This window comes from Meleagris gallopavo, chromosome 1 (genome assembly GCF_000146605.3).
Source record: "Meleagris gallopavo isolate NT-WF06-2002-E0010 breed Aviagen turkey brand Nicholas breeding stock chromosome 1, Turkey_5.1, whole genome shotgun sequence".
NCBI lineage: Eukaryota > Metazoa > Chordata > Aves > Galliformes > Phasianidae > Meleagris > Meleagris gallopavo.
In genome coordinates this window covers 35,028,559-35,040,955 of record NC_015011.2, presented here as the reverse complement: position 1 = coordinate 35,040,955, position 12,397 = coordinate 35,028,559, and the positions used below count along the sequence as shown (strand labels likewise).

General features: G+C 39.6%; 1 protein-coding gene across 2 annotated transcripts in view; it reads right to left on the bottom strand.

The window, feature by feature from the left end:
* RAB3IP (RAB3A interacting protein) overlaps positions 1 to 6,242 on the bottom strand; it is a 22,354-nt gene extending 16,112 nt beyond the window's left edge. For both annotated transcript variants that reach the window (XM_010708073.3, XM_010708080.3), the window contains exons 1-2: positions 5,965 to 6,242; positions 5,504 to 5,765 (exon numbers count right to left, since the gene is read on the bottom strand). In XM_010708073.3, coding sequence (XP_010706375.1) covers positions 5,504 to 5,765; positions 5,965 to 6,215 — 513 coding nt within the window. In that variant the 5' untranslated portion in view covers positions 6,216 to 6,242. The remainder of the gene's footprint in view (positions 1 to 5,503; positions 5,766 to 5,964) is intronic.
* Between the last annotated feature and the right edge of the window lie 6,155 nt (positions 6,243 to 12,397).

Below are 12,397 nucleotides of genomic sequence, written 5' to 3'. Positions count from 1 at the left end.
GGGGGGGTGGAAAGGGGGGGTCTAATTTCTCCAGTATTTCTCACATAAGGTACATTTGCTAATAGAGAAAAGAAAGATTCTGATGCAAAATGCTTAAAGCTCAAGTTTCACATGTTCCTATAAATACAACGAATACATCAATACTTTTTAGCTCTTTCGTTTATTTCACTGATTTATTAGAAATATGCTATGTATATCTTAAACACAGAAGTGCCACAAGACACTGTGGGAGATTGGAATAAGATTCAGGTCAAGACTTGTCAAACTCATGTAGGCAGAACTACCCTTGTTCTATCTCTATCAATACACTATTTTAGGAGAGACTGTTGCAACTTTGCTTGTAACTGGAAACATCAGGGGGAGGCCTAGATTAAAATTTAGGCAGATAAGTAAAGCTACTTAATGAAAGCAAAAAGGAGACAACAGCATGCAGTCTATTGCACTTAGCAGCTTAGCTACATTTCTCAAATACGGGGCAAATTCCTGCAACACGATTCAGGAGGAGTATAATATATCATCTTATTTTGTCAAATAAGTTTAATAGCTGAGGCTGATGTGTTTTTTTATGCAGGGAAAAAATAAAGAGTGCTCAAATAATCAGAAGCTATTGGAGCCATTGCTACCACTTGTGCCTTAAAGTCATCACTGAACACAGCCTTAGAGAACAGACAATTGTGTGCAGTAAGTTTACCACCATGCTGCAGTCCTTCCAACATTGCTGTTCTGAAAAAGTAACTACTTGAAAAAAAAAAAAAAGAGCTATTATAAAGCAAAATACACACAAATACAGAAGTAGGTGATAAGAATTTGTAACTTGCAGGGCAAAAAACCCACTCAAAAATATATATACATATATATATATTATCAAATAGTTATATTATTGCTTATTTCACTTTGATTTTCATGATAAGAATGCAGGTTGGTTTTCTAGAAAGAAGCAATAAGAGACACAAATTGCTGCTTCAGAACAATTAACGCTTTGAATACTAGAAAGAAAATCATCCTAGATCAAGTTCAACAATTTAAGCAAGTCACCACTCAAGAAGAGAGCAAGAAATTCTATAGGTATCACCTAAAATGAGAGCTGTGGAATACTGCTGAAGCTGCCAAGAGGGCAAGCTGTACCCTGGGATGCATTAGCTGCAGCACAGTCAAAAGTGGTGATTCTCCCAATATACTTAGTGTTTGCATGGCCTCTCTTGGAGTGCCGTGCACAGCTCCTAGCTCTGTGTTTCAAAAAGACATGCTGATAATTCAGTGCATCCAGAGGAGGATGAAAAAGGTTCATAGGTCAGAAGGCACGTCCCAAGAGGAGCAGCTGAGGACAGTGGGTTTGGTAAGCTCAGGAAAAAGGAGGCTGAGACGTGGCCTCATTGCTCTCTGCAGCTTCCTAAGGAGAGAGGGAAGCACCCAGCTTCTCCCTGGTATCCAGTGACAAGATATGTGGCACTGGCTCAAGCTGCATCAAGAAGGTTCCTGCTAGACCTGAGGAAAAGCATTTTACCAAGAGGAGGACAGTCAGACACTGGTACAGACTTCCTGCAGATGCTTCGTGCCTCAATGCCTGTCTGTGGCATTCAAATAACATTCTTAATTATAGACTTTTAACAGTGGGCCAGTTCAAAAGCAATCTGATAGTTGGGTTCCACCTTCACAGGGACCCTTCCAACTGAACTTCAGTCTTCAGAGATACAAGGACTTCACAGGCTCCTGAATCATTTGGTCCTATGCTGCCAGTGAAGATGCTTCTTTTGCTTGCGTGTAAACTTCCACCTGCCAGAGAATAAATCTGTTATCTGCAGCGTGATGCTACACCAGCTTAAGGCAGAGGTATGGAAACAAGCCTCTCAATGCATAAAGACAGCAAAGAACAGCTACAACCAATCTTTAGCAGTCAAAATCTAGCAGCCTTTTGCAATGTTTTAATAAAGCTTGAAAACACACTTTGGTGGATGTTATTCTAGAGCCTTCTCGCTTTTACTCTTGTTAGTTCACAGGGAAATGACTGCAGAAATTTAAGAATGCCAAATGTTCTCCTACAATGTACTGGAATTCCTTGCTAGTTATTGTGAATATATTTATCCATTAACCCATGCAGAGTTATCAAAATAACACATTTGTCTATGAAAAAAATAAAAGATTTAGCCACCAGCATTAGTCTACTCAGAGACACTATAACAGGAGCAATCAACTCTGCACTGGATTCTTTGACAACACAGGTGGAAAAGTCTACTTCAAGCCCTGTGGTAATATGTAAGACCTGGAGAACAAACAATGCTGAGTACTCTAGTTTCATCTTACAACAGGAAGAATGTATACAGAAACTGAAAGATCTGGAACAAAATCCAGATCTGAGTACCATGGTCAAAAAAGATACGTTGAAATTGACAGTGCCATGTTCAGTGCTGTTACTCTTTCATGAGAGTCACTTCATCAGTGCAAGAAAACCTCTCAGTTTCACTCTTACTAGGGAAATATCAATAATGCAGATTTCTGCTACAAAAATCATAAATGGCTTTGCTGCCAACAAGCCTAGAGATCCCATTCAAGAGACAGTGGGAAGCATGGAATTCATTCTCAGGGTATGATATTTACAGTCATCAGCTCTGGTAGACTGCTCTTCCCTCAGCAAGAAGGAGCAAACTAGTAGTAAGAGCTGGAGATTTCAACATTTCAAGAGAAAACATCAAAGTTTGCCTTTGCAGTTATGGATAGCATAATTACACTGATGGTCAGTGACGAATTTCATGGCCAAGCCGCACAAAAAAACTGAAGGAAGACATGACCATGAGCTGCTACAGCTCAAAAACGATAAGTGAGCAACCTGAAGCACTGGCAATGTGCCTGTTACTTCATACAAAAGACAAACAGAAGGTGTCCTATTGCAAAGGCTCCACTCAACTTGCATGTCAAGAAATTCCGTAATGCAAAATACCACCACTTTTCTCTCAACGTTACCTCAATGTGGTTTATTTACTTTCAATAACCATAGGGTTACATCTCAATCATAGCTGAAGAAGAAAAAATAAAGAAACGTACAGAGACTTGAGGAGATGCATTCTCACACATTGAATCATTATATATTTTAACACCTCAATTTTCCTGATGCTGTTTAAAAAGAGGAACAAAACACACAGAAAGGTTCAGATCATTAAAATGGGCTCTTCAGCTCTATTTGATGAGTGCAGCCAGAAGTAAGCCTACATTGGAAAAAGAAAATAAAAGAAGGCCTGAATGGGCTCAGCAAATGGTGAAAAATCTGCCAAGTTTTAATGACTAGAAACTACGCTCAGGCAAAAGTGCACCTAACCTTACACACAGTTACTGCAAAATGCTGCCCTGCTGTTATCCCTGGCTCAACCTTTCTCACAATTTTATGATATGATTCAGTCTTGCAATTTACCTAGATTAACACAAAAATGTTATGTGTATATATCTCTTACATTAAAAAAACAAAACAAACAGGGATGAAGAAAAAAGTTGCACTCAAAGAAGCAGAGACATTAAAAAAGAATTCAGATAATGGATTCTTAAGCTTCAAAATTCCTACTTCCCTTCTAGTTCTCCTTCCAATCACAACTGCAACAAATTCAAATCCATCTGTCTTTAATACACGGTACAACTGCACACATGCTTTGGGTAAAAAAAGTTTGGAAGAAATGAAACACGCAAGATAGCAAATTGGTGCTCACTTCATTCATTCCTGGAAAGTCCGTATGCTTTCTAGGATGAATGATCTAATAAAATTCAAGTACAAATTACCATTTTTACTTTTCTCATTCTTCCTGACAAAGCTCATAAACCCAAGGGAACCAGAGTCTTAAAGAGAATTTAAAAGTACAATGTAAGAAAAAAAAAAAAAGCTAGATATAAGCACCACGTATTAATTACTTGTCTGCAAATTTTTAAACTAAGTATTCTTTGACAAAGCTAAATGTAGTTGGATATATATTTTCAAAGACTGCATGACAATGAATAACGCAGGGGGACACAGCCCTGTATGAACAGCCATGTCTTACAAAAACTAGTTCCTATTACACAGTGGAAGAAAGCATATACTATAAGATGAACAGTGTTTGTCGTGTAGTCTTTAAAGCCTCCAGTGTTACTGAGCTATCCTGAACCAATGGAAGTTCAGATGGATAACATTTGTTTGTTTGTCTTCCAAGACTAATAGTGTAAGAATCAACCTAATGTGCTGAGAATTAACAAAGATTTTGACATCAACATTCTCAAGTTCGAGTTGAATCTTTTTTTTATTTTTATTTTTTTTTTAAATTAACAATCCAAAACTGTTTGAAAACTACTTAATTTTTCTTTTTTTTTAATGGTCTTAACAGCTTTAATGCTACTTTTGTGAATTAACGTTTTCAGGTAATTCAAAGATAACAGTAACAGATCTGAGCTGCTGATTTTAACTACGTTAGTTACAATTTTGTATGCTGTCAGGAGCTGGAATGCCTTTTCTGAAGCTTAAACTTTAGTTTGATCTTACTTCCTAAGGTTCCAAGATTAACTTCTCGGTTTATATATTCACATGCAAGGTCCTCAAACTCAGCTCAGGTTAATGTTTCCTTTCTGTGGTCAAATACTAAACACCTTTGGCAAAGGAAGCAACTGTACAAAACAACCAACAGAAGCAGCGATATCAGAATTCATATTTAAGATTCACACTGACAAGGGCAAATGCAACTACGACAGAAACAATGGCTATATTCAACAGAAAGAGGCAGCAAGCAGAGAGGAGAAGTTCAAACACGAGGAAAGATGAGCTTAAATCTAAACAAGAATGAAATCATGTAGAGGAGAGGGCACAGGACACAAACAGCACAAAGTCTACTAGGAAATTTAAGCACAGAAGGACATTAGAATGGTAAACAATGGCTTTGCATTTATATAGCTCCATCCATCCAAACAAGACAAAGCGCTTTACAAATATTAACAAACTGAGCCACAGTTTCCTCAGAGGTGTCCATATTCAATCTGAAGTGTGGTGTCACAGTACTCTGAAGAACTTCAGGGACATCTTTATTGCTTTTTTCCTATGCAAGCATTCCCCTCTGATACCTCAGAGGTATTCATGTTCTAAAATATTCGTATAGTCCACAACACAAGCTACATTTTTATCCCACAAGAGAAAGAAAATCTGAGAGGTATATCATCAACGTTATGAATACTTAAAAACTAGCTGACAAAAGAATTACTCTTATTCTCAAACGTCAGAATGAAAGACTGGTCTAAATTCTAAGAAAAAGTGTTTAACCAGAAATGAAGGAAAAGCTTTACATGTTATGTAGCAGCAGCACTAGGAAAAAAAAAGTCAGGGAATAAATCTAAGACATGAGCACTGCAGACATTCAGAAAAATTTCCAACAATTACACTGTAATAATTCTATTATAAATGAGTACTCAGACAGCACCTTCTGGCCCACCTATCATTCTGCCACACGAGAACCACGTTGAACAGAGAAAAAGGAGGAGAAGACAAGACAACAAGCCTTACCCTCTGAGCTTTTGCAAGTTCTTCTTTCAATCTTTCATAGCCCTTTTCTCTTACTTCCAGTACAGATGGGCTCCGTAAGTGAGATAAACTGTCTGTACTCAAACCAAAAATATCTTCGTTTCCTTCAGCAACATCTGCTACTGTAGCACCCTGCAAACACTCTCTCTCTGCATTATTGCTCTCCTTTCTGGAATTATTGTGATTGAATGACCCCCCCTGGGGTCCAGAGGTAGAACAAAGCACTGCGTCGGTAACATTGATGCTGCAAAGAAAGGGATAGGGTTTTCTTAATTTATAATACAAATTAAAAGTATTTTAGAAATGGCAGTAGTAGTGCTGGATGCACTGTTACGGACGCAATTTAATATTATACACTATATTAAAATTCTATCTTTAGTAAAGTGAGAAGTAGTCCTACAAACAAACAAAAAAACACCAGTAAAGAGATGCACAAGGCTCACCTGACACCTGATACTTCCCCACTATTCAGTTGTCTGGGAGATGAATAAACAGGTTGCGTGGGAAGGTCGGAAACATTCAATGCATTGGGTTGGATTGGTGTGGAGGACACAACAGAAGGATGTGGTCGGTAAATAACACTGGGTGAGGTAGTTTGTTCCTGAGTTCCTGGCTCATTTACTCCAAGAAGATCCGGTGTAGTGGGCGAAGCGAGGTTCACTTCATGAAAGCCTTCCAAGGGATCACTGGCCATAATAAATGCCTCATCATATGAAGCCCTAAATGAAACAGTCACATCATCAGAATGCAAACAGGAAATAGTTACATCTTTATAGACATCATTATATTGCTTGTTATGGTCATTTGAATTTTTAAAAACTAGACAAATATGATCGAAATACTTCGTGCTGGAACAGAAACAAGTATCAACTTCAACATCCACAAATTTTTTCTTCAGTATTGGACTGTGAACTCAGAAGACCTAAGAACAAACTCCCAGTCTAAAAGTCAATACAGTCTTAGACTGTTTTGTATCAAAACACACATTATATTCAAGAACGAGAACGAAAAAAAACCACCTTAAGTTTCCACTTTTAATCTCAATGAAGCAAATACTCATAGAATCATAGAATGGCCTGGGCTGAAAAGGACCACAATGATTATTTAGTTCCAACCCCCCTGCTACGTGCAGGTTCACCAACCACCAGACCAGGCTGCCCAGAGCCACATCCAGCCTGGCCCTGAATGCTTCCAGGGATGGGGCATCCACAGCCTCCTTGGGCAGCCTGTTCCAGTGTGTAATATTCTAGAGACAGAAATCAGTGTACCTTTAAATAAATTATAGTCCATAACAGTTTTGGTTAATTTATGTCTAACCTTGTAACACTTCATTGGAGTGACAGAGCTGGTCAATAAAACCTCTACTGAAGCATGATGTGTGCTTAATATCTAGCATAATTAAGTGATGACTGTGCATTTAATAAGTATCACATAAAATATGAGTTCACTGCATATAATACACATAAAAGTGTGCAATTAATTGGTAATTTGGACAATCTAACACACATTATCTTTTAATTTTTTTTTAATTTCATCCTTTTCCTAACAATATGGTACAGCACAAATTACACAAGCTCCAAAGAAGCTCCTATTTCCCTCATGGGGAAATGATCATTGATCAGACCTCATAAAATCTTTGCATGATTTAAAACTATAAACTAGCACTTTTATAAAGACAAAATTAAGGCTTCACAAGGGAACCTAACACAGAAGAGAACCATAGCATCATCTAACTGACAGAACCCATTCTGTTTTAGAGAAAATCTGTTTCACTCTTCCAGTTGAAAAGAGCGTGTAGGGAACAAATTAGAAAGATGATGATTATAACCACAGAGATGTCATCTATTCACTGCTGCAATGTATGTCCAGTTCATTATCTGTTTCATAAAGCAAAGGAAATGCCATGAATGGAATCTCCAAGTCAATATACACACCAGTGTTTTAGTTACATCAAGGTGTTTTGATCACCTCGAACACAAAGAACTCTGCTCAAAACTTGTTTAACGTGGCTGTGCGTTCACTCAGTCAGTACAAAAAACAAGTTGCTTTACCACATCATGAGGAACATTTGGAGCAAAAGTTAGAAATTAATTTTCACAGCTAGAAGAATAAGTTCCCTACAGTGTTGTTATCTTTCTTGATTGCTCGCCCCCAAAACCGGCAATTGCTAAGAAACCGCCAGACAAGCACAGAGAAGACCCTACATAAGTGAAAAGGGACACACAGTGGCTGGCAACTCCGCCCACAGCAGGGGTTGGAACTGGATCGTCTTTAAGGTCCTTTCCAACCCAAACCATTCTGTGACACCATTTTCCATTCTATACAGGAATCTGTTTTATTTTGATGAACAGCCACACAAACGTCACTTATAAAGAAAACAGTCACAATTTTGTGGTATGGAGCTTTTCTGTAATGCAAACATTAACAGCTTACTTTTGAGCTCCATTCAAGTAAGCTTTACAAATATTCTTGTTTGCTTTCTCTATAGCTCTCCTTAGCTATTAGAAACATTCTGATTATATGCTCTGTGTGACGATAAAACCTGTTGAGCCAAGAGATTAAACCAAAGGGACAGCCAAAGCTGAGGGACTTCAAGGGTAAATGCCAAAACATTTTCAGGTCAACAGTAAAACAATTCCATGTTGGCATCCACCATTTAATAAGCTAAACATTGCCATCTTGAAAAGAACTAAAGTGCCAGAAAGAGTCCTTCAAAACTCACTGATGAAGCTGAAAATATCCATACCCCTAGTCTCGAAGTCAGGCTCACATCTACAGGAACACATCGCCTTTCACCGCTGCCACCAGCCTCTGTACCCAATGCTATTACACGAGTTACAAACACCATTGATGTCTCTTCTCATTCCCAGTTCCTTTGGATTCCAGCCTTCACAATTAGCACAAGATACAAGAAGACACGGACTTCTGCGTAGCAATGCTGGAAGGCTGCCCGCACACTTTGCCTACAGCACCTAGGAAACTGCACCAAAAACCACCCACCAGAATCACAGAGAGAGAACGCAGATGAAAGCAAAATGGGAACAACTACTCTTTTACTTCTTCCCTTCTGGTGACTCGTTTCCATTTCAAGTGTTTCCATTTTGGTTCCACTGAAAACAGCCCAACTCAATGCCCGGCAGCAGCGCCCAGCTCACTGCTCAGCATCACCAGCTGTTTGCAGTTGCAAACCCAACTGAGATGAAATTTCCTCAGTTATTAAAAAGGAAGCTCTTTCTGATTTAGTAAGTAAAAAATTTCACAGAAGCGATAAAGCACAACCTTTCAGTTAGGCTCTCCACAGACCGTCAGATGGGCACTGCCAGGCATGCCATCTGTTGAACACTTTCCATTCACAACTTTTTTCCTCCCCGTGCTACTTCTCGCTCTGCAGGGAGAGGCAGCAACGAGGCAAACCATCCATACCAGAAGAAGGCTGAGTGAAACAGCTCCATTCCTAGACTGGCCAGTGCCAGAATACTTTTACCAACACGTCTGCTGAACACGTTATGCATAGACAAAACCAAACCTACATGCAAAAAGCTTAGCGCTCCTAAAAAAAAAAACAGTCCGCTTCTGACAAAGAGCTCTATAAAGTAATGGTAAACACCACCACCACCACATATTAAATGTCAGTGTTATTAAGGAGCATGGGTTTGGTTCAAGCTTTGTGGATTTTCCCATAAGTGACAAATACACAGCTTTGCTGTGAAGGCACACAACGACATGCACAGCAAGCAGGGGCGTTCACCAGGAGCTGTGCTGACAGCATGTAAAAAGCCAGTGTTGACACTGCTCTATCTCACTGCCACTGCAAACAGCAGCCAATATCCCAGCACATATCAGGGCAGCACACTTATTAAATAAACAAAATCATGAATATCCTTTGTACTTTCTTTGCTAGATTAATATACAGTGAAAGGTTGGAATAGCATTTGCGGCTACCCAATGTGATCATTTTTGTTTTAGATGATAGTATATAATTCAGATGATGCACAAAAATCAAGTAATTGCCATAAACTAGTATCAAACAACAGCATAAGTTAATTTCCTTATATTATTACCTAAAAATAATGCAAATTTGGTGGACACTATCAGAACTTTGCCCTTCTTCAAACCTCTCTGCTGTCCTTTTGCACTACTGATTAACCACATAACTTCCCAAAGGAACTATGCGCAAATCTGTTATTTTATCTGTGATTTATTAAAAGTGATCACAAAAAAAAAAAAAACAGTTCAATACGTTCCTAACAGGAACCAAGAGCTGTGAACAGCCAAATCAAAATGCTTCATCTAGCTTTCAGAAGCTCCTGGTCCAAGTCAGAGCAGTTAACTCCACAGAGCACTAACTGATCACAGTGGAAAGTTTTTCTCTGAAAAACAATGCTTTTGTTTAAGATGCCTGCTGCAAGCTCTGGAGTTTCTCTTTTACAGTCTGCTCAAAGCTGTCATTTCAGTCTGCTGGTATTTGAAAGCAACCTCCTAATTGCTGGAAAAGCTATTTGGTGGTGGCATTGCTTTCCAACATTTTATACCTCAAAAAGCTCATTTTTTAGCTTTAATAATCAAGAGCACAATAGAACTGTTACCTGCTCAAGGAAACAGGAGGGGAAAAAAAAAATACAAGCGAAAGGAGCCACTATTTCTAAACATTCTGACGACAAGAAAACTCTAGTTAGCATTTACCAAAAAATGTGTGTATTACCTGAGGTATTTTAATATTTAGAAAGGCCCTCTGTGTGGGGATAATGAAATCTCAAAGGCCTCATTTATTAGAGTCTAGCTCTATAGGGGGGGCTGCAGGGGAAGCAGGACAGACAAGCAGATTTTTTGTACCGGTTCCTCAGGACTGGCATTTGCCCACCATAAGGCCTGCATTCTTCTCAGTGGGTTTTGAAATATTTGGCATTAATACAGCCTGGAATGCGAGATGCTTTAAGTCCTAAAGAACTCAAAAGGGAATTATAGTAGTGGACTAACAAATACACACCTGTTAAAGAAGCAGTCCGATTACTGCAACTCCATACCCAGCATTCTTTGTAAGGATCATGTGGACATAAATTTAAGGAACAGCAAATCAACACAGTATATGAGATGTTCATCGGATGCTGGCACTTGATAAAGAGGTTTGGTGATTTTTTTTTTCCCCCCCCCAGGGCTAAACTGTTTTCTATTTCTGCTTAGCCAGAAGATCCAAACAAATTTAAACATAGCTACCGATGCTTGCTCACTGCACTGACAGTTTCAGATTTGACGCAGGAATTTCCTTCAAGTTTGTCATAACTGTAAAGGTGAGAATTTTTTGCAGAACTTTTCACTCAGGGAACCCAAATTTGCAACAAGTTACTTGGAGAGCAGGAAGATACAAGAGAAAAGAAACTACTGACTTTTTCAGTGTTTAGTTACTGCTTTTCATAGGATCATAGAACGGCCTGGGTTGAAAACAACCACAGTGATCACCTAGTTTGAACCCCCCTGCTATGTGCAGGGTCACCAACCACCAGATCAGGCTGCCCAGCGCCACATCCAGCCTGGCCTTGAATGCTCCAGGGATGGGGCATCCACAGCCTCCTTGGGCAACCTCTTCCAGCGCATCTCCACCCTGTGTGAAAAACTTCCTCCTAATATCTAACTTAAACCTCCCCTGTCTCAGTTTAAGACCATTCCCCCTTGTCCTACCACTATCCACCCTCGTAAACAGCCGTTAAATAGCTTTTATTTGTGAGTGACACTAGATGATGTATTTACCAACAGGCAGTAAAAGCAACAGGCAAGTCCATATAATTCAAGGACTAGCAAAAAGAAAAAAGAGGTTTTCTACTGCATCCCCCTTTGTAATGTGATATCATGCTATAATGCAGTCTTCTTCCATTCTTTAGTCTGCTAGCCATCCAAGCACTATTTCATGCTGTTCTGAAGAAGTATATAAGACTATTTAGTAGCAAGATTAAAAAAGTTCTTTTTAACTTTATGTAATCAACAGCTCAGCAAAACATATCTTTTAAATTACTAATGGGATATCTCCAACTAGAAGAAGTTGGGTGCAGACAGCAAGTATTACCTTTCTTACAGGAGGGAAGAGGTAGCACACAAGATTCATAGAGTTGCATTTATAAAGCCCTTGTGAAACTTATAAATACGGCTTAGAGTCGGCTACACACTATACCTCTTACTCAAGAGAAAAATCAGCACTCTATGAGGTAGAATCCCTCAAAACATACTGTAGACATTCAAAGCACAGCACTCAGATGACAAAGCCTCTCTAAAAGCAGTGGATGTGCTCGCAGACAGTAATCCCTTTCCAAACGCTGCTCTGAAGACACAGTGCAGTTCTGCCTTACCTCAGGAGGAGCCCCGCAGCACAGCTCAGCTTTGCTCTGGGTTGCACCGTTACAGCAATGTAACTCCTGCTGAGACTTTGTCTAAAGATAAACTCACCTCCAGTTAGCACTGAAAACATTTAATTAGTAAAAGCAATCACACAAAGTATGTAAAGCCTTCTAGACGCGCATGCATCTGGCCTGAACCAGGTGATCGATAGGAGCCCTTCCAACCCATTCTATCATTCCATCTTACTAACCACAACTTACGACACAACTTCTAGTCCGTTTACCGCAGACAGCACTCTGAGCACCGTATCAAAAAGAAAAACACCTGAAGTACGCGTTTATTTCCGGGGAAAACCCAGCCAGCAGAAGGAAGATCGGCTGCCGTGGCATTTGGCACGGCGCTGACCAAGCGCTGCAGCCCGCCGTGAGCCGGTCCTGCACAGCGCCCAGCGCCGCACCAGTCCGCTGCCTCCGCCGCAGCTGGCGGTGCGCTCGCCTTTGTTATTTATTAAAAGCATAACAACAGCGGTGAATTATTGATGGCTCCTCG